At 44.1% G+C, this 23599-nt stretch overlaps 1 protein-coding gene across 3 annotated transcripts; it reads right to left on the minus strand.

The window, feature by feature from the left end:
* Positions 1-1054: 1054 nt before the first annotated feature.
* LOC142500249 (uncharacterized) lies at positions 1055-22964 on the minus strand. 3 transcript variants are annotated; one of them, XM_075610100.1, is made up of 12 exons: positions 22821-22964; positions 21337-21544; positions 20928-20956; positions 16607-16745; positions 6892-6963; positions 5227-6020; positions 5048-5124; positions 4692-4799; positions 4400-4608; positions 4241-4309; positions 4057-4152; positions 1055-3960 (listed from the first exon to the last, which is right to left on the minus strand). In XM_075610100.1, exons 1-12 carry the CDS (start codon positions 22960-22962, stop codon positions 3750-3752), a joined length of 2154 nt encoding a protein of 717 aa, XP_075466215.1. In that variant the 5' UTR covers positions 22963-22964; the 3' UTR covers positions 1055-3749. The 3 variants fall into 3 exon arrangements, with proteins under 3 accessions (XP_075466215.1, XP_075466214.1, XP_075466216.1); XM_075610099.1 differs by having other exon boundaries at positions 16607-16775; XM_075610101.1 differs by having other exon boundaries at positions 16607-16775; positions 22810-22919.
* Positions 22965-23599: the final 635 nt, after the last annotated feature.

The following is a 23599-nucleotide window of genomic DNA, read 5'->3' on the forward strand; positions in this document are numbered from 1 at the left end:
ATCTATCCCTTCCCCCTGTGCAATATGCGATTTATGACTTGAGGTGTTAAATGGTCCCTGAATGTTAGTGATGTAAGAGTGTGTCTGTGTGTGTGCAGGTATGTATGTAAATATAAATGTATAAAGCGCCCACAGTGTATACAGCACTTTACAAAATGTGGGTGGGAGTGGGAGTGTATACCAATGGTGTGGGTAGGTGTGGAAATGTAAGAGGGTGTTGCATTACTATAAGTGTGTGTAGATACTATGTGGTCCCTATTTGTATATAGGGATGGAATTACATTGAGTATTTGTATGCGTAAGAGACAGCTGTCTATGCATTCATATAGCGTAGTATGTATAGACATGGCCTTTAGCACTCATGGGAAGAGAGTTCTCCTGTGTCCGTAGTGACTCATGAAGCTGTGGTCTCGGTTTAGGCCACCGCTAAGTGTCCCGAATAGTTGCACAAATTTGTATTCATGCACCCGTCTCTCTTTTGGTGTTCTAAGATTACCTTTGAGTATGGCCACCATCGTTCATTTTATGGCTAGAGTCAGAGAAATGTTCGCTGACAGGACTGTCTCTTGTTCCGCGTGTGATGCTGTGGCGATGCAGATTCATTCTCTTGCCCCTGACCCATCTTCCCCATGTAGTAGCTGCCCCCTGGGAATTTCATGCACATGATGAGGTACACGACATTGCTGAGGAACAGGTAAACCTTCCTATGATTTTGTACTCCAGATTCCTGTGTGGTATTTGTATTGTGTCTGCTGTGTAATTATTGCGCAGGTTTTGCATCTTGCATCCTGGCATGGTCTTGTCCCGCATTCAGTTGTAATTTTCTTGAGATTTTGAGGTTGTCTGTATGATAATAAGGGTGCTTCAGGGAAGACCTGTTTATATATATACAGTTGTGTGAAAAAAGAAAGTACACCCTCTTTGAATTCTATGGTTTTACATATCAGGACATAAGAACAATCATCTGTTCCTTAGCAGGTCTTAAAATTAGGTAAATACAACCTCAGATGGACAACAACACATGACATATTACACCGTGTAATGATTTATTTAACAAAAATAAAGCCAAAATGGAGAAGCCTGTGTGAAAAACTAAGTATACATACAAAAATACTTAAAGAGGTACAACTTAATTTGCACATTACTATGTAGCAGTGTAGTGTACGTTATATAAACTCAGGAGATGGATAGGTGAACAGGTATAGCACTGCAATTTTCAGGCCATTTGAAAATTGTACAAAATACAGAAAAAATTACAATGCATTTCATCTCAGATTCGCTATTATAGACGGTTGGGGTTCCTTACAATGCATCTGATCTCAGACGCGCTATTAGAGAGTTGGGTTCTGCAGAATTTCACAATATAATTATAGGGTTCCTTAACAAAATAAGTTTTAAAGCCACTGCTATAACATTTTGCCTAAGTATGCCATTTAATGTGTTCCTTTTACTTTCCACATTTGCACTTTGGCTAAAATTTGTCACTTCTGCCTCTACAGTATAATATTGCCAAGATCTGCCCTTTTTGGCAATACAGTATACTGTACAGCTTCAGTGCATGCACTGATTCTCTCCCGCCAGGATTATTGTAGGGCTACTCAAATGGTGCATGGTTTACACCATAGATTATTGTAACCTACTGCCAACAGGCCTATCTGCCTCAATTTTCTACTTTGCAATCTATCCCAAACTCTGCAGCTAAACTCATTTCACTTTCTCCCAGAACAGTTCCTGCTCAGCTCATCCTTAAATCCCTCCCCTGGCTTCCCATCAGGTTCTGCATCACTTACAAGACTCTCCATTTGTCCGGTTCTCCCTATATATTACCATTGATCTCTATTTATGTTCCCACTCATCTCCTGCGCTGTGCTCATAACTGCCCCTTGTCTGTAGTATTCCCTCACCCTTGGTATACACCAAGCCCCAACTCTCCCAACCTTTAGGTCAAACCTAAAAACACACTTTCTGACTTAAACATTTCAACAGACTGGACTCATGTCTAATGCCCCACACCCATGGTTGCACATACCCAAGGACAGCCATCTACTGCACCTACTCACTCCCCTGCTCTTTGTGTCTCCTAAAATACCACTTAGATTGTAAGCTCTTCAGGGCAGCTATTTCCTTTGCTAGTGTGATTTTCTGTTGCACTTTATCATATAATTCCTGGTATTGTTTCTTTTGTGAATTTCTACATACATTGTTGGCGCTATGTAAATAAAAATATGCATATTGTACAACTTAAGTCCAGCATCTTACAAGATTCAAGGCAGCATGAATTTACGAAGAGGAAATTATGGCAAACAATCCTAATTGGTCTTTTTGACTAGGTGACTAAGATAACACATAAGAGTCAAGCAGCATATGTGGCTTATGTATGCATGTTTCATTTTATTTATATAGCACCAACAGTGTGTGCATTGCTTTACAAAATTACAATACAGGGAAATAAATACAAACCTGGGGGTGTAGGGGGTTGAGCACAGCCAGTAAATGACAGCACAAGGCGCAGAGTGGCTTATCTAGTTTTTAGTAAAGCCTTGGACACTGTCTTACAGAGGAACAAGTTGGAATCCAATGCCAAGCATTGCAAAGTAGTTGAATGGCTAAGACATTGGTTGAAGGATAGGCAGAGAGTTGTGGTAAATGAAGGTCATCTCAGGAATCTGTACTGGAATCAGTGCTCTTTAATATCTTTATTAGTGACATTACAAATAGTCTGGAATGCAAAGTATGCCTTTGATCACAATGATCTGCCACATGGTTGACACTCCAACATAAAATTATTATTGATTTCGGTAGGTTTTGAGGAATGATCGTGTGTGGCAATTACTATGTAATGGCAAAAAGTGCAAAATAATGTACCTGGTCACAAAAACCCAAGGGCAGAATACAAGATTAATGGAAATATGTCAACAACTATAGAGGAAAGGGACTTGGGAGTCATCATTTCTGCTGATTTAAAAGTAGGCAAGCAATGTGGGAAGCCAGCAGGATGCTAGGTTGTAAAGACAGAGGTATTCACAGAAGAGAGAGGTAGTGATGCCACTTAAGTGTTGTGTTCAGTTCTGCAGACACTGTCTCCAGAAGGACATAATTAAATTAGCGATTGTGTATATAAGGGCTACTCAAATGGTGCATGGTTTACACCATAAAACTTACCAGGAAAGACTGAAGGAGGTTAATATATATACTTTGGAGTAAAGAAGAGGGAGGTTATGTTATAAACTTTCAGATACATAAAGGGTTTCAACAACATACAGCAGGGAAGCATATTTCAGAGAAAGAGCTTATAGAAAAAGAGGTCTTGATCTGAAGCTGGATGGTGGTAAGCTCCGGGGAAACGGGAGGAAGTACGTCTTTACAGTACATATAGGGGATGTAAATTCATGAACTAGCTTCCCAAAAGAGGTGGAAGAGGTTAATACAGTAAGTATGGTTAGGGTAGACAAACTATTCTAAATAGAAAAGAAAGCCAATGATCAAATGGGGTTTGAGGTTTTACAGCAGATAGGAAAATGGGCGGACTAAGTAGGCCAAATGGTTCTTATCTGCCGGATCATTTTATATTTGTAGGTTAAAAATAACGTATTGAGAGAATACGTTTTGCTCTTATATTATTTATATAAAATATGTACTTTAAATCATAATTTACATTTATTTTGGCAAATAAAATATAAAAACATTAAATATACCAATATTTACACTGCGTGATCAGCTACATAAAAAAAAAAATGACTTGAGCAATGTTAGTCCTGTTGTTCTTTTATGTGTCGCTTCAATAGCTGATCTACAACAAGCTGTGCAGCAGATGGAGGAGATACAGTTCGATTGGTGCTAGTGATGACTTCTCGGTTGTCCTGCAGTATCATGCTCTGGTGAATTATTTCCGTCATCAGTGATGGAATGTACTTGTAATCCTTTTTCACAGTGACACAACACTGACTCTTGTGTCGAAGACTACAAAATCAAATGGAAAAAACAAAATCGTAAATATAATAAGAAACACAACAAACTAATAACAATCTCGTCAAATGTGACCTAATGGTTCCTTACTGTTCTCGCCCTTGCTGTGATGATAGTCGTGCTTCATCTATGTGATGATTGTGGTCAATTGCTGCCAATATACTTCTCATGAGATAAACTTCATCTCTGCCAGAAAAAAAAGATATGTGGTAATGTTATTATTATATTTCTAAAATATTGTGTTAATGTTATGTTTTTATTATGTGGTACTTACTGGAATGCAAATGTATTAGCAGCATATGTCAAACTCAGATTGTGGAAGCATTTGAATTCACTTGCTGACCTGGAAGATGAAAATTGTACAACATAATGGGCCCAGGTATATTAATAACCTTGGAGCATTTGTCAGCGGTCTTTATTTTAGTAAATGTACCTTCCATTGGTAAAATATTGGAGATGTGATGTGAACCACTGGTCATACACAACCTCTGCTAATGCCAAGTGCGCTGATGAATTCTGGGTAATCCAATGTTTGTTGCATTCCCCTAATTCACCATGGAAGCATTGATCAATCCCACCAGGAAGCGATATTGGCCACGCGTGAATATTAACTACATGAAATAGGATACTTCTCCAGATGGACTGAAAAGAAAAATATTTTACTTGGGAATAGTATCTGTAGTAGAAGAATACCTATAATCTAGTTAATGTTTGGCAGAACTTACATGCAACACCACATGATTTCTTTTACAATTGCGAATAGCAAGTAAGAAAATATTTTGGATATCTTTGGTCCACTGCATTAACTCGATGTTTCTTCTCTTTCTTGCTACCTAAAAAAACAACAAGACATGTTGCAACTGAAAATAGTGGCCTGCAGTAAAAGGTTTGGAAAGCTCTGTACAAACTATAGTATTCATGAAGATCTCTCGTTGGTCCATTAGAATTTATCACAGCTTGAAACTAATCCATACTCTCTAGGACACATCTACCTGGTTACAAGAACTATGCATTGCAAAGAAGAGTAAATCTAACCGCACATTCATTGCTATATTTATTGTGTTTCTGATTATTAACTCACCATTAACAATCTTTTCAACACAGCCTTTTCACCATGGCAGATATCGATCTGATGCTGTATGTTTGGATAATTTTCCTCTGTGAAAAATAAGAATGAATGACCATGCATAAAATCGCTATAAAAGACAAATAATTAAATATTTTCAGTTTTGTTTACACAAAATGGTATGTGGAACATACTCATATATGTCTTGATTTGCGAGTGTGTGTCGGTGATTATCTCTGTCACAGCGATGCCCTTCGAGATAATAAACTCCAAACTTTTTTTTAAAGCCAATATTTCCACGTGGGATGATTCTCCAGTCACGTCTTGTGTATCTATTACCTTGATGTCGACGATCTTTTTGGTGCTATAATCCATCATTGTACAGGTCTGGTATTTGGATGACAGTCCTGGGCAGTCACTTCTGCAGTCACCCATTACAATCAATGGTTCTTTCATCTCTGATAATATAGATTGTTGCATCTGTCTCCAGTGGTCCAAAACAATTGGGTACACGTACTTTCTCTCAACTGAAAAAAATGTTGCTTTCCCGACACATGCCATGTTCATAAATCTACACATTAGCTTTATTTTCTGAAAATTGTTTCCACTAAATATAATGCTAGATGGCAACTGAATATTTGCAAGGGGCACTCTTTGTACTATTGGCTGTGACCACCAATCAAAAATATGATTGTTTTGGCATGTTGCAATTACATGTAGGGCAGTTCCTAAACCTTTTATTACTATGTCCATTTTCTCATTGCAAGTCTTTTGTATGCACACTTTGAAAACCGATTTGAGGAAAGAGAGTAGGCAGTTGTCATAAATAATGAATGCTTGTGGATTAGAGTGGTTTTCGCAGGAATCGTCAGCACTTCTGTTTTGAAAAGATATAGTATGTTCACAGTCTGCACCATCTTCCTCACTACAGCTATCACAGTCTTCTTGTTCTAATTCAGTAGTAGAAGGAGGAGTATAATTGAAGAAACTAAAACAGAAGAAAATTATTCTGACAAGTCACTGAGGCACTGAATAAAGAGACAACAATGGGCAGTTTTAAGTGCAGACAGTGTAACAGTGCGTGTGCTTATGTCTGCTACTACAGTGCATATTCTCAAGTGACTGTTCAAGACGATGTAGAAAGTTCAACATATTCACTACAGAGTTGGGAGAAAGGGTGCGAACACTGGCAAGAGTGCTTGAAAGACTTCTTCCAGGAGTTAGTTAGTAATGTTTTTAAGATAGGGAGGTTGGGTGTCTGAATAGAGGCTAGAAAGAATGCTTTCAGAACTGCTGAGTTACACAGATATATGGACAGAGTAGGAATTTTTGGGCAGACATATGTGTGAAGAAATATAGTGATTACAAATAAGATGTACAGTAGAAAGGGGACGACATATGTAATGCCTTGAGCGACAGGAGAAGGATTTTAAAGGATATATATGGAATTTAATAGGGAACCAGCAAGTGAATTTGGGCGAGACAGAAATGGTTTTAAGTGACGCATTTAGAAAAGGATGAAGGGGTGAGCGATGAGAATCAGGGTGGTTATTTAGTAGCAGGTGGCAGTAGTCATGGCAAAAGAAAAGACGAAGGCATGTACAAGTGTTTTAACAATAGCACGAGGAAAGGAGGACACAGTATCTTTGCAAAGTTGTGTATGAAGAAGCAACATGACTGCAGAGAAGGAATGAGAGGAAGTGTGTTTGTGTGACAGGGTACGTGGTTATTCTACTCACTGTAATTCCAAAGGGGGATGGAGAATCTGTTTTAAGTAAGAAATTCCAATTCTCGGTCATGGACATACAGTATGGAGTTCTTTGTGGCATGTAACAAAACAAATGCACATATCTACTTACTCCTCTGCCGACTGATATGATTCATCAGTTGGATCCAATTCTAATTCATCAATGTCTTCTGAATGTGAATCACTAAAAATGGAAAATGAATGAAGGATTGTACATGAAATCTGAAGATCACACTCTATTCTCATCCCTTGAAACTCAAAACATTTCCATTACATTCTACAATCACTACACTTACACAAATTAAATGGAAAACACAAAGAAACACTAGATGATGCTATAATTATTATAACCCTGAGAACACTGCCAAGTTTGAAATGTTCTGACATCTCCATATCACTGTATTTGAAGACTAGGGATACATTGGCATATGATAGTGGAATTTCCATTCCACTATCTTATATTACTATATCTTCCCAACTGTTGCACTCTGGCCATAGAATACTATAATAAATAAGTTAAAAAAAGCATTTTCTTTTGTGAAAAAACTCACATGAATTAAGTTTTGTCCAATTTTTTTTTAAGAGATGAACAAGAAACTCCATGTAGCATTTGTAAATTAATTTAAATGAGGCTGATCTAAGAGTGAGAGGATAGATGTTTTTTTTCCTGCTGGTGGTAGGGACATTATTGACTATGTAAATATAAAGTAGGTCCAATGTAATATAACCATCAATAAGGGGAGACCTTCTAAAGAGACAGTACATAGTAGATCATAATTAAAGTGCTGACCTCTGATGGTGCAGGGATAACCTAGAGAGTAACATAAAACTGTATCTGTGGATACAACATGGTGAAGGAGTATACTACAGGTGGACAAAGTATGCTGATTAGTCGGCAAGTGGTATGCAATATGGTAAAATTTGCCCAATGAAAAAAGGATACGGTTTGGAACCAGCGTACTAGAGGGCATAAACTACACATTCACATGAAGAGGGAAATCTAGGGAGTGGTACATACGGATTTTGAAAAAAAAAAAAAAAAAAAAAGGAGTACATAAACGACCAAAAAGATAGTTAAAATAATATGTGACCTAAGATCTACCATGTCAGAGACAAGGTCTTTGTCTCGTCACCCAACCTAGGATTTTAATGTCAGAAGGCAAGGCATTTGTCCCACCACCCAACAATTATAAAGGTCACACTCTTTGTTAAGTACTTTTGGGGTGATGGTATCCAGTTCTTGGATCCAATAGATTCTCTTATTTTGTGATGTTTAATACAATCACCACCGTGGCAGAATTTGAGCTAATCCATGCCCAGCCTGCGTGAAGTGTGTAGCTACTGGTGCCTCACGTACATTGCTAATGGAGGACTTTTGTTGACTAATTTTCTTTTTCCTTTTCATTTTACATGTAGTCTTATCTACACAGGCCAGGTCACATGGGTACTTGATAACATAAAGCAAAAATTCCAGGTCACATGCATGGTAGTCCTTGACCCGATGTACCAGTATGGTAGTCATACACCTGGAGGGAGGCAGCACAACAATAAAATCCATGGATAGGTGGGTGCACGGGCAGATGGGGACGGTCAAGGGCTTGAGCAACCCACAGGGTAATGTCCTCTGCCAAAAACTCCTTCACGTCTTTGCGGATCTCAGGCCACCAAATGATCCATTCAGGGAAATCACGTCTTCCTAACTCCCGGGTGACCAGCCGTCTTGGAGTTATGACCCCATTGCAACACCTAACTTCGAAATTGGCGGGGGGACAAATAGTTTGGATGAACGAGTGGACGTTGACCTGGGATCGTCTGCCTGAGCCTGTGAAATCTGTTGCAGAAGTGAAGATGAAACTCCAGAGATGATCTGAGAAGACGGAATGATGGGCACCTGCTCTATCTCCTTGGCGTCGTCTGAAGAGAATTGCCTGGATAGTGCGTTTGCTTTGATATTCTTAGATCCTGGACGATAAAAGATCACAAAGTTGAACCGAGTGTAGTAGAGAGCCCACCTTGCCTGACGCGACCCGAGTCTCTTTGCTCCTTCAATGTATTCAAGGTTCTTATGGCCCGTCAGGATTGTGATGGGAGAAGTTGTTCCCTCAAATAAATGTCTCCATTCTTCTAGAGCATTTTCATAGCCAGTAGCTCCCGATTTCCAACATCCTAATTCCTTTCTGCGGCAGATTTTTTTTTAGAAAAGAAGGCACAGAAGTGGAGTTTCCCATGAAATTCCTTCCTTTGAGAAAGAACGGCTCTGGCTGCCAGATCAGATGCATCCACTTCATGCACGAAGGGTCTGGATGGATCAATACAGGTGCAGAAGAAGAGGCGGACTTAAGTTTCTCGAAAGCCAGAAGAGCCTCAGAGGGCCATGTTTTGGGATTCACCCCTTTCTTACTAAGAGTCATAATGGGCGCAATTACCTTGGAGAAGTTCCTGATAAAACATCGGTAGTAGTTGGTGTAGCCCTGTTTCCCCCTAAGTAAGAAGGCTACTGGTGCTGCCGCTACCTGTTGGTTCACAGAGAACCTAAGTCTCCGCCACTGAGAGCCTGAGGTATACTTATCGTCTCGGTGCAGCGCCTCCACCGGCAAGGGATCTCAGCGTAGTGGGAGGAGTCCCTCACTGGAACCAATATACACAATAATTACACACAAGTATATTATAACAATGTTTACTAAACACATAAGAAAATATAGCATCCAACATAACACGGCCCTGCAAGGCCTTCCCCAACCAATAACACCTCCCATTTGGAACCCCCAATATCGTGGAGTGCCTGGGCACTTAACCCCATAGTATCCACAAGCCAGTCCCTCCCCCAAAGAGTATGTGTGGGATAGCACGCTTCCCTTTGTGTGTTGGGGCCCATTGTTGCACGTGAATAATACATCCCTGGTCTCAGTCCAGACCAGGTCAACTAGTAGAAGACTCCATGGATCCACGACGTGGTTCTTCACCACAATCGACCGGCTCATCTACTGCACAAATCCATAGGCGGATGCCTCTGGAGGGGCTTCCAGCTGGAGTGTACCCCTTTAAAATAGTCTCTGTTGGAGTGTCCTTGTTTTGCTCACAGGCAGCAGGCCTGTAACGCATTGCTCACCACAAACGAAGCGCGACCGCGGTGCTGAGGTAGGGAATTGGTTAACGCCGACCCGCAGCCACGCCTAGGATGTAGAGTAGTCGTTCAAACCAGGTCAGGATTACAGATAGGAGAATAGTCAAAGTACTTGCCAGGTTCAGGAGTGGAGAGTTGCGGATCGTCAGAGTGAGTAGCCAAGTTCGGGATTGGAGAGTAGCGGATTGTCGGGGTACGTAGCCAGGTTCAGAACTGGAGAATATCGGATCGTTGGAGTACTTAGCCAAGGTCAGGACTGGAGACAGGAGAATGGTTGTACGAAGCCGGATCAAGAGAGGAGAAGTGCGAAATCCAAAAGGCAAGCAGGGTCAGGCAACAAGAGGTTAATCGGCAAGGCGTCACAATAGACTATGCTCAGCAAAGACTGAAAGCAGGCTGAAGGTATATAAAGGCAGGGCCTCCAATAGAAAGCCAGGGCGGAACCAGGAAGTACGCACCGATAGGCTGCTGGTGCATACAGGTGTGCCCTATGATGCAGCCTAATCGGGGATGAGGGCGGAACTGCTCGCGCGCCGTCCCGTGCGCGTCACGAAGGTTAGAGGGCAGAGCTTGCAGCGTGCATCACTCCCACGCCGGTTCTGTGAGACCTTGGGACAAGAGGGGGCGGGATCAATCGCGCGCCGTCCCGTGCGTGTCACAGAGGTCAGGGGGCGGAGTCGAGAGCGCGCATCACTCCCACGCTGGTCCTGTCTATCACCAGAGTGGAGGCGGGGCTTGGACCGTGTGTCAGCAGGGAGGCTGCCGAACGCACTCATCGTGCGTCAGAGCGGGAGACGGGGTCCGAATTCGCAGACGGGGGATCAGGCCGCGCACACGCGCGTAGTGGGACCACGAGACCGCGCATCTTGAGTGTCCGTCAAAGAAGGCTTGTTGGGGTGAGGACACGGTCTATGATCGGCAGGATGGCAAATCCTCACAAGGCCAAACTTCACCTTCAGAGATAATGTCCTGCAGCTGATGCCTCTCACAGACACACTACTGGGGAAAGATCTCTATCTAAGGCCTTTCCCTGCAGCATACTCAGCAAACACCAGCTACAGTGACTCAAGGGATCTACATTGGACCTGGGGGAGAATCTGGCCTAGTCCAGGGGAGCACTGCTCCCTGGACATTACCTTCACCCTGTCCGGATCCTGACTGCCGTGTGCGCCCAAGCGCGCAAAATGTATTTCTTTCTCTCCTCCGTGTTTCCAGGAGCCCTATTGGTCCTCCCGCAACACATATGCAGCTGCTCCATAGGATGCTGGGGCTTGTAGTCCCCTTCCTTAGCATTGACATATAGGCCTCCATACTCCTCTTGCACTGCGCATGCTCGGGCTGGCAAGGATCGCCGGGTGCTTGCTCCGCATGCACGAACTTCTCAGACATGGTGGCGCCCTTAACCTCCGTTCGCCACTGGTCTCCGGTGACCCACTCGCCCGCAGTACCTGTGCCGGGTTTCCGCCTGCCATTCCGGCGGCACCCGACACCTGCCTACAGCGCGCCCTGATCTCCAGCACACCACTGGCAGCCCTGCCTGAGTCCCCATGGAGCTGCCCCCCTCTCGCGCAGCCAGAGGTATGAGGGGGACCTGGCTACATCAGCAAACCTAAGAAATTGTTGAGTTGGTTTGAGGCCTGTTGGTAGCGGCCAATCCAGCACTGCCGATACTTTCGCACAATCCATCTCAAATCCAAGGGAGGAGATGAAGTATCCGACGAAGAAAATCTTCTTTTCAAACTGACACTTCGAGCTTGGCAAAAAGGGAGTGGTCCCGAAGCCTTTGGAGAACCTATCTAACCTGTGCCCGATGTTCAGACAAAGAACTGGAAAAAATAAGGATCTCCTCCAGGTATACGAGAAAATGATCAAGTTGACCCGGAAAATCTCATTGATGACATTTTGGAATACGACCGGTGCGTTGCATAACCCGAATGGCATGACCAAGTATTCGTAGTGGCCATCACGGATATTAAAGGCCTTTCACTCATCACATTCTCTGATCCTAATTAAATTGTAAGCTCCTCGAAGATCATGGCCTTGCGTAAGCAGTCAAAAAGTTCAGGGATGAGGGGTAAGGATACCGATTTTTTGCAGTGATTTTATTTAGGCCTCCAAAATCAATACATGACCTGATAGAAGCGTCCTTTTTGGAAATGAAGAAGAAACCCGCAACAGCGTGGGAATTTGATTTTCAAATAAACTCTAACTGGAGGTTCTCCGAAATGTATTCCCGCATTGCCCTGGTTTCTGCTTCTGGAAGGGGGTTAGTGTAACCTCGAGGAGGGATGGCCCCTGAGAGCAGATCGATGGCACAATCATAAGGTCAGTGTGGTGGTAACTCCTCTGCCTGCTTTTTGTCGAATACATTGGCAAAGTCCTGGTAGAAAACTGGAAGGCATGACGAGAAAGTCTCCATGGATAGCCGAACCTCGGAGATGGTGCGAGACACCGGAAGACAAGACCCATGGCAATGTTGTCCCCCAGGCGGTCACTTGACAGCTTGTCCAATTGATTTTGGGGTTGTGGTGCCACAACCAGAGAAGGCCTAGGGCCACTGGAGTTGAGGCAGAGCAAATGACATAAAAAGAGTGTTTCTTTGTGAAGTACCCCAACCGAAACCAGCAACGGATTCGTCTTGTGGGTGATGGTCCCAGGTATCAGGGGTCTTCCATCAATGGCCACTATCGCTAGTGGAATCTACTTAGTGCGGAGAGGAATAGAGTGGAGTTCCGCAAATGCGCGGTCAATGAAATTTCCTGCGGCTCCAGAATCCACAAAAGTATGAGTGATGATGGAGGCTGGTCCCCAGGAGAGTGAAACCGACAGGAAGAGCCATGAAGGTTGTGGTGAAGGAAGAATAGAAGAAATGTCCAGAGAATATGCCTCTATCTTCACAGGGCATTAGGGTTTTCATGATTTAGGACAGTCTCGGACAAGATGATCTTTGAGCCCACAGTACAGGTACAGCAACCTGGTTTGTCTCCTAGTTCTCTCCTGCTCAGGTAATTTGGTATCCCCTATTTGCGGAGGACATGTGACTGGGGCGTCGAAGACTCTTTTAAATGTCTGGAGAAAGGCAACAGAGTTGTTGATCAGTCGGGATTTTCTCTCCCACAGAGGGGAAGCCCAGGCCAAGGCCTCATCCGTTAGTACGGAAATTACGTAGGCTACCCTGGATCGATGAGTGCCTAACATGGAGGGCTGGAGTTCGAACAGAATCAAGCATTGGTTCAGAAAACCTCTACAAGCAATAGGGTCCCCTCCATAAGGCTGAGGCGTCGGGATCTGTGGTTCACTGGGCGTAGGGGGTAACAGGGCTTGTGCCGGAGAGGTTGCCAGTAAGGGCAGTGCAGGGGTAGAACCCACCTGGAGTGTGTCCAGCCGGGTAAAAATGTCCTAAAGTCGGCTTCAAAACCTGTTGGTTTTGCTGGGCGAGGCATCTCTCACGATCTCTGAGTATTTCCCCTTGGAAAGATACGGCTCGCTTTACCTCAGCAGGGCCCATGTTTGTCTGAGCAAAATGTGATGATGCTCGTTTCCGATCAGGAAGCAGACCCACAGGGCTGAAGTAGCGCAAATTAATTGGACAGAGTCCTGTTAGAGTATCCGTAGTCGGTAAGCAGGCAAAGGGTCAGGGCAGGTTGCAGTGGTGCAGATTCCAGGTGACAGGCAAAAGGTCAGAGCAGGCGGAAGGCAGAGAGGTTGGGGTCACGGTCCGGGGTCAGTAACAGGGATTTCAAAATAGGCAAAAGGGTAATGCGTGATGGCGAAGGCTATAACCGGAGCTGCAGCAAACAGAACTTTGCTCAGCGACTCCCACTTGGAACTGAAGCCTTAAGTAGCAGGCTGCCAGTAACAAAAATGGCCGAACTGAGGAGAAAGGGCAGGCAAGCTGGAACACCTGAACTGCAGCAAAACACCGGTACGGATCAGCAGAATTCTTACAGGTTTATCTTATCAAGTGCCCATGTGGCCTGGCCTATGTACAAGAGACAGCACGTAAAGGGAAAGAATTGATCAACATAAGCCCATAAGCCCTGCATTAAGTGAAATATCAGTGAGTCATCAGTAGCTACACACTTCCCACAAGCTTGGCATGGGGTATCTCAACTCTCTTTTAGATAGTCGACGCTGACCCTGAATCACTGAGGTTTCGATAGTATTAAACATCTCAATATGAGATAAGCCTATTGGATTCAAAACTGGATACCATGATCCCAAATTAACTTAACAAGAAGTATGTCCTTACCTTCTGCCTATGATACACTTATAATTGATGGGTGGTGAGATCAAGGCCTTGTTTTCTGACATTACAAATTCTAGGTCAGATATTATTTGAACAGAAAACTACAATAAGCGCAATCACAGAGAGATTAATAATAATATTTACCACATATATAGGAGGGTATACTATACCACATATATAGGAGGGTATACTATACCACATATATAGGAGGGTATACTAATGTACTACTAGCACATTAGGTGCAGCTAAAGAGACACACGGCCCTTTACTACGGGTCTCGCAACAACGGAGCTAGTACCCCGCCCTCAGAGGCTCTGGACATTATTGGGAGTGCCCTATTAAGTGACTCCATACCCTTGGAAGTTGGCCATAACACCGCATGTGGTTATAAGGACATTATATAAGGAGCCAATAGAGACTGTGTATAGATCCGCGGATACCCACCCTTGATGAGTGTGAGAAGCTCTAAATTCTCAAACGTTTTTACCCAAACTCACAAAGTGTGAGTATTTTACCTATTGTCATTTTTTATTTAATTTTATAATAAACTGTGTTACACTATGTATGTGTCCCACTTCTCTTCCAACATGTGATACTTCACACGAGGATACGTTTCCTGTGGATGAGTTGCTGCTGGCTGTTCCAGATCTTCATTAATTGTTCCAGATCCCAGAGTGGATACAAGGCCTGATTATATCTTACCTGCTGTAAGTGCATATCGTACCCTCTGGCAGACAAATTGTTTGAACGTATTACCCTATGTTTGTTTTTCTTGTTTTTACTTGCGCCTAGGTCACTCTTGTTCAGATATTATTTGAAACTATGTTTTGATTCTTTATGTACTCTTTGTTTTTTTCAGAAGTCCCTCTCTGTCATATGCACAACTTCTTAGATTCTACCGTTATATGAATGTGTAGTATACATCCTTCAGTACTCTGTTTTGTTCTGTGTCGTATCCTTTTATCATTTGGCACTGAGTTTACCATACTGTATACTAATTGCTCATTAACTTGCATACTTTATCCTCCTGTAGTATACTAATTATCCAGGTGCACTTTTATGATCCCTGAACCATCAGAGGTCTACATTGCTTCTTCTTTTGAACTATTCCATTCTTTTTTTGAGCAATATCATACTTTCATATACATTTCTATATATACTTTACCACACTTTAGGATTCAGTCCCATCTTTATTTAACTAGTATACATTAGTGACTGTCCCTGTAGCATCGGACAGTAAAATACATTGGACTTATGTATTTGTGTGTGTATATGTATATATATCAGTACATGATTAGGCAATATCTTGACTCAGTGGGTTCCTACTGCCAGTTTTTCTTAGTGACTGGTTATTTGTCTGATATGTTCTTACCATTTCTCATAATATTGCCTCCTTGTGACTTTATTTTATATTGGGAATCAATTCTCAATGTATACTTTTCTATATTTTGGTTTGCTATGTTGTGTTATATATATATATGTAACAGGGTATGTTCCATAATACCTCTCTTTCCCCATAGTATATCTGTTATATAAGCCTCTAGTAAATTCAGGGCATTAATAGGTTAATCTGTGGGCTATTGACCCCCTTGTGCTCCTCCTTTGATGGACAGGAGTGCAGACCATGGGCCCGCCCTTGCTTCCTGAGGAAGAGGTAGAGCTAAAAGTTGATTCAGTCTTGCTCTGGAGAGAAAGAAGAGAGCATGGGCTGTCAGTCAGTCCTATTGTGAGGATGAGCTGGCCCAGCCCAGGCCTGGGGAATATCAAGACTCATTGCCCCTATCATTGGGGTAGGCACCCTCTAGGCGTCTGGGACTTTAGAGACCATACAGCACTGTAAGAAGAGTTGCAGTGGCTGTGGATGCTGCTGCTAATAAAGGATCCTGGTTCTACTATATTCCCCTGTCTGTGTCAGTCATTGGACAGGGGGGGAGAAGGATGCCGTGGTGGGGGCTGATATCCGGAGCACCCTGGAGCCCACTACAGCTGGAGGCGCTGAGTACTGAGAAGAACTACAATAATTGAACCCAAAAGCCTGCCCTGGTCTCAATAACAACACAGACCGCTCAAGATCTCCTGCTCCCAATATGTATTGCACCACACTAATAACGTAGACTGTAGAATCTCCCAGAGAAGGGGGGAAACAGGGCTACATATATTTTAGACATTAGGTTTCACTTGTGTCTTTTCATTATTCTTGATTTCCGTTTGTCTCACAATGTAGGTTTACATAGCGCCTGTAGGTTGAGGTTTTTGCTATGCGCTACACGTGACGCTTCTTTGAAGCGTACATGTGCTTTCTCCTTCTCTGATGACGGAAATGAAGGGGAATTTTCCTCCATCCGTTCCACTTCATTTTATATAGAGCGTCCTGTGCCTCTAGCATGATCTCACCCTAAAAAAACAAGCTGGGCCCCCGGAGTGCCAGGACACCCAAAGGGTAAATATACTGACCTTTCTGCTGCATCTGCAGATACATTCAGATAACCGGTCGGTATCTCAGGTCCAGAAAGTGACAATGTTGTTCTACTTGAAGGATTTTCTGGTTCAGTGTTCATATTATCCGTTAACTTAACGGCAGAGTTTCGCAATTCTGTTGAAATAGTATTCTCAATGTGCAGATCTTGATGGAATATAAACGAAGAGAAATATAACTAAAATAACTGACGACCTCCATGCTGCCAAAGACAGAGGTCATTACACTCTGCTCATATTACTCGACCTCTCTGCAGCATTTGATACTGTGGATCACCCTCTTCTCCTTCACATTCTCCATACTCTTGGTATTCGGAACAAAGCTCTATCCTGGATCTCATCCTACCTCTCCCATCGTACTTTCAGTGTCTCTTCTGCTAACACCTCCTCCTCTATTGATCTCTCTGTGGGGGTACCCCAGGGCTCTGTCCTGGGACCTCTTCTCTTTTCTCTGTACACACTCTCTCTAGGTGACCTAATAACATCTTTTGGGTTTAAATATCACCTCTATGCTGACGACACACAAATGTACTTTTCAACACCCGACCTTACACCTGCTATACTGACCAAAGTTTCTGAATGTCTCTCTACTATATCATCCTGGATGGCCCTCCGTCGCCTTAAACTCAACATGGCTAAAACAGAGCTCCTCATACTTCCTCCCAAACCTGGCCCTACTACCTCCTTCCACATTACTGTTGGAACTACGATCATTCACCCAGTAGCCCAAGCACGCTGCCTAGGGGTCACACTCGACTCCTCTCTCACATTCGCCCCTCACATTCAAAACATTTCTAAAACTTGTCGCTTTTTCCTCCGCAATATAACAAAGATACGCCCTTTCCTCTGTTGCTCGACTACTAAAACTCTGACTCAGGCCCTCATTCTCTCCCGTCTTGATTACTGTAACCTCCTGCTGTCCGGCCTTCCTGCCTCTCACCTGTCTCCCCTACAATCTATCCTAAATGCTGCTGCCAGAATCACTCTACTCTTTCCTAGATCTGTCTCAGCATCTCCCCTCCTGGCTTCCAATCAAATCCCGCATCTCACACTCCATTCTTCTCCTCACTTTTAAAGCTTTACACTCTTCTGCCCCTCCTTACATCTCAGCTCTAATTTCTCGCTATGCACCATCCCGACTCTTGCGTTCTGCTCAAGGATGTCTTCTTTCTACCCCCTTTGTATCTAAAGCCCACTCCCGCCTTAAACCTTTTTGAAGTGAAACTTCCTTAGTGGCACCTCATTCGTGATGGGGCAAAAAAGAATTGTGGAGGCAGAAATGAAACGGATGTGACGTCAGTGCTGGCAGTTGAGGCCGGGCTGTGTTCTGGCTCAGCCCGACCCCAACACTGACATCACACCCGCTCCGCCGCTCCTAATGGCCCGCGCTCCCCCCACATGGCTGATAACATGCGGCGGCGGCGGCGATAGCCGCCGGCGCCGCTCCTAACGCCGCCATTCCCCCCGCACATCCGCTGCCAAGCCGCGCATGCTCAGTAATGATGGGGACTGGAGGAAAGCCACGCATGCGCAGAAGCGGTTGGCAGCGGTGCCGTTCCCCGCCCGCTGCCACGGCTGTTAACATGTGTCCCCGTCTGCTGCCCGGGACAGCAGAGACCGCCCGACCGGGACAGCCCCCCACCCACCCTTTCCTTACCCGAATGGGACCTCCCTCCCAGCCCACACATGGACCCGCCTAACTTCCACTACCGCTGCCATGCCGCGCATGCGCAGAAGCGGCTGGCAGCGGCGCCATTCAGCCCTCCAGTGACGCGGTGGTACAAAAACCCGGGCGCAACCCGCGCGGACCCCCTCCCGGACCCCCCACACACTGATGGACCCCCCCGGACCCCCCACACACTGACGGACCCCCCCACACACTGACTGACCCCCCCACACACTGACTGACCCCCCCGGACCCCCACACACACTGACAGACCCCCCCAGACCCCCACACACACTGACTGACCCCCCAGAGACCCACACACACTGACTGACCCCCCCAGACCCCCACACACACTGACTGACCCCCCCAGACCCCCACACATACTGACTGACCACCCCAGACCCCCACACACACTGACTGACCCCCCAGAGACCCACACACACTGACTGACCCCCCCAGACCCCCACACACACTGACTGACCCCCCCAGACCCCCACACACACTGACTGACCCTCCCAGACCCCCACACACACTGACTGACCACCCCAGACCCCCACACACACTGACTGAACCCCCCAGACCCCCACACACACTGACTGAACCCCCCAGACCCCCACACACACACTGACTGAACCCCCCAGACCCCCACACACACTGACAGACCCCCACACACACTGCCTGACCCCCCCAGACCCCCACACACACTGCCTGACCCCCCCAGACCCCTACACACACTGCCTGACCCCCCCAGACCCCCACACACACTGACCCCCCCAGAGCCCCACACACACTGACTGACCCCCCCCAGACCCTCACACACTCACAGTCACACGCACACTCAGTCACACACACTCAGTCACACTCACACGCACACTCACAGTCACACGTACACTCAGTCACATTCAGTCACACGCACACGCAGTCACACTCACAGTCAGACGCACACGCAGTCACACTCACAGTCAGACGCACATGCAGTCACACGCACACGCTCAGTCACACGCACACGCTCAGTCACACGCACACTCAGTCACGCGCACACTCAGTCACGCGCACACTCAGTCACGCGCACACTCAGTCACGCGCACACTCTCAGTCACGCGCACACTCTCAGTCACGCGCACACTCTCAGTCACGCGCACACTCTCAGTCACGCGCACACTCTCAGTCACGCGCACACTCTCAGTCACGCGCACACTCTCAGTCACGCGCACACTCTCAGTCACGCGCACACTCTCAGTCACACGCACACTCTCAGTCACACGCACACTCTCAGTCACACGCACACTCTCAGTCACAAGCACACTCTCAGTCACAAGCACACTATCAGTCACACGCACACTCTCAGTCACACGCACACTCTCAGTCACACGCACACTCTCAGTCACACGCACACTGTCACACGCGGAATTCACACTGCCTGACCCCCCCAGACCCCCACACACACTGACCCCCCCAGAGCCCCACACACTCTGACTGACCCCCCCAGACCCCCACACACTGACCCCCCCAGACCCCCACACACAGTCACACGCACACTCACACTCACACACACTCAGTCACACTCACACGCACACTCAGTCACACGTACACTCAGTCACACTCAGTCACACGCACACTCAGTCACACTCAGTCAGACGCACACTCAGTCACACTCACAGTCAGAGTCACACGCACACGCTCAGTCACACGCACGCTCAGTCACACGCACGCTCAGTCACACGCACGCTCAGTCACACGCACACACTCAGTCACACGCACACACTCAGTCACACGCACACACTCAGTCACACGCACACTCTCAGTCACACGCACACTCTCAGTCACACGCACACTCAGTCACACGCACACTCTCAGTCACACGCACACTCTCAGTCACACGCACACTCTCAGTCACACGCACACTCTCAGTCACACGCACACTGTCACACGCGGAATTCACACTTAGTGCAAATAGCTAATACAGGGGATGTGTGCCGAGCACGCGCATTCTAAGTCAAATTTATTTGCGTTTTGTCATTGAGATTGTATTTTGATTTTTAATTAAAACATCACCAACACCAACACAAATACAATTTCTGTGACAAAAGTCAAAGAAGTTTCACTTACTATGCGCGTGCACAGCACACACAGCTTTTTTCACTGACTGCCCCACACCTCTGGAATGCCCTTCCCCTCAGTACCCGACTAGCACCCTCTCTATCCACCTTTAAGACCCAACTTAAGACACACTTGCTTAAAGAAGCATATGAATAGCACTGTGGACATTCTGAACACATGATACATAAAGCTTGGCCCCCTGCAGACGCACTTACCAGAACTCCCTCCTACTGTCTCTGTACGTTCTCCCTACCTACCAATTAGATTGTAAGCTCCTCGGGGCAGGGACTCCTCTTCCTTAATGTTATGTTTATGTCTAAAGCACTTATTCCCATGATCTGTTATTTATATTATCTGTTATTTATTCGATTACCACATGTATTACTGTGAAGCGCTATGTACATTAATGGCGCTATATAAATAAAGACATACAATACAATACAATTTAGTAATAAAATATGTTAATATTATATTAATATTATGAAAAGACACTACACCTCTGTTGTGCAGTGTGAAAATAAGTATTTTTCTTACCTTTAATTTCTGTGAACCTTATGCACATCCTGAAAATATAACACAAATAATTATGTCTCTAGCAAATCTTATATTCTGTACTTACCCCCACCCCCTTTTTATTTTCTTCTCTTTCTTTTTACTAACTGTTCTCTATGAAAGAATTTGCATCTTTCAGGTTATTTTGTCTCTCCATTGTAATATTGGAGACACCAACTCTTTTGATCTCATTTTAGATGTTGTTGTTTACAGCTTTATTTTAAAAACTAAATAAAGAATTCACAATATAGCTTTGTCTAGAATCTACTTACATGCCAACTGATTTCTGCAGTGTTGCAGATAGTTATACTAAGATGTAACTATGTAAAGACAATGTGAAATATAGAGAATGAACATGAACTAACAGAAAAAAGTTAAGATGTAGTCTTACTTGTAAGATTTAATTAAAAATACAGCCACTTCTTCGTTAGTTTTAAAGCATTTTTCCTCTTTAATAGTCATCCAATCTTCATACGCGTTCCCTATTAAGATGCGTCTCCCATTGCGCTGCTTCTCTATCTCTGCACGACGCCTCTTCTTGGCCTCTGGAGAGTACTGAGGAGGACGACCACGTCTTTTGGTCTTCTGCTCCATTTTGTCTGAAGGGTGGGATCATTTTTAAAAGAATTGTACAAACAGTTGGGAAAATATATATAGATATACACAATGTTGCTTAATAAGAAGTGAAATACAGCATGAAGCAAACACTGAAAAATTACACGATTAAGTAATAATGATATATTTTGCAAAGCAATTGGACTAAGTGACGGAAAAACAAGACAACCATTGTTTAAATTAGAAAAGGCGCTCACTATTTAGTTTATTAATTACATAATTTTAATAGCTATACATTTGGATGTATGTGTAATGAGAGAGAACCCGAAAAAAAACTATAAACTTCTTTATTCATTAGTAGTGCTGCTGCTGCTACAACGCTCAGAACACTAGCACATTTCAAGCATTTTCCTTGAGCATCCTTTACCCAGTGCTATATATATATATATAGATACACACACACACACACACACACACACACACACACACACTCATTTTGTATATAAACATACAGCTCAACCCTGTTATAACGCGAATCCGCTTATAACACGATGCAAGCGTGGCTCCCAATTTTCGTATCTATTTATACTTTACAACAAGATTATTGGTATCTTAAACATTTTATTGTACAATGCATACAATTGTACATTATTTCTAACGCGATCCTCTTATAACGTGATGCGATTCTTTGGACCCCAAGTACAGCGTTATAAGGGGGTTGAGCTGTATATATATATTTGTCCGCGACAAATATATAATTTTCTCCACCATATCTTTATTTATATATACATGTCTACATTATATGTATATGTGCCGTATCTTACGGCAACAAAGTTCACATGCCTGACACCATAAAGAAATCATGTACAGTATATACATGCACTAAATTACACATACCTAAACATTCAAATACACATGCTTAATGTTACACACAGAACAGGACTCTGTTACATACATATTTGAGTGTGCGTACAAATGCATAAACTGTATGTGTACACTGTACAGTGTATATATGTGTATATATATATATGTGTGTATATATATATATATATATATATACATATACACACACACACACACAAACATACACATCTATTCAAGTCCATTTTTCTGTGGGCACTGAGCTCCAACTCCTTTTTATTCTGTTAGGAACAAGGAACTGCATGAATTGGTTATTAAAGATCACGCTTTGGGCTGGGAGACTGTCTGGGAGAGAGGGGTACATGATTTTCCTTCCACATTTCTTTATTGAAAGCTGAATTATGTGCAGTAGTTTAGATGTGAATGACCCTGTTCCCTTAGCAATCACCTCTGACTTACTGCTATCTTGGGTGTTTGCAGATGCACAGGACAAGCCACAGCTATTCCTGGGTAACAGAGGCCAGGCGGAGGACAACAAGCAGTTAGCACTGGAAAGCAGACACGACAGGGAGTTGCATCCTGATTGGTGGAGTGATATCATGTGATCTTTGCTGCAGCGTAGCATGGCCTGCTGGGAGTTGTTGTTCTTGCGACATTGGGATATTATGCAGAGGGATATTCAGTAGGACTACAACTCCCAGAACGCTCCGTATTCCCCTTTTTTAAAAGTGCCAGTGAGACAAAAAGAAAAATGAATTGAAAAAAAAGGGGAGAAAGAGAGAATGAAAGAAAAAGAAAACAGCAAAGTGAGAAAATGAGAAAGGTAGAGGAAAATGATTTAAGGAAACTGGAAAAAGAATATAAACACAAAAAAAAGAGAAGATTTAGTAAGAAAAGAGGATAAAACCATCAAATACGGGAAATAGAAATAAGAGAGAGAGAGGATAAAATAAATTAAAGTTGGTAGCGGGAGATGAGAGGAAAGATTAATACTGAAATTAAGGAAATAGTTGAGGCAATAGAGAAACAATGAAAGGTTAAAGAGAAGTAGATGAAGAAGAAAGGAAGGAAAGAAGAGTAAAAAGACCGAAGATAAACACTATACAAATAAAAAAGAGCAAAATAAAGTACAACATGTTTTAATCGGTAGCTTTGTCTAGAATGTACTTGTAGCAGTGTTTCCCCCACCCTGTGGGAGATTTGATCTGCTACCAGGTGTGTAGTGCTGGTACCTGCTG

Source organism: Ascaphus truei, chromosome 1, assembly GCF_040206685.1.
Source record: "Ascaphus truei isolate aAscTru1 chromosome 1, aAscTru1.hap1, whole genome shotgun sequence".
NCBI classification, from domain to species: Eukaryota; Metazoa; Chordata; class Amphibia; order Anura; family Ascaphidae; genus Ascaphus; species Ascaphus truei.

Coding starts and splice junctions, on each gene's coding strand:
- LOC142500249 (XM_075610099.1), bottom strand. CDS start 22,962: ATGATATCACTCCACCAATCAGGATGCAACTCCCTGTCGTGTCTGCTT. Junction 20,957..21,336: donor TTTTTAATTAAATCTTACAA/GTAAGACTACAT, acceptor TTATATTTTCAG/GATGTGCATAAGGTTCACAG. Junction 3,961..4,056: donor TCACAGCAAGGGCGAGAACA/GTAAGGAACCAT, acceptor TTGATTTTGTAG/TCTTCGACACAAGAGTCAGT.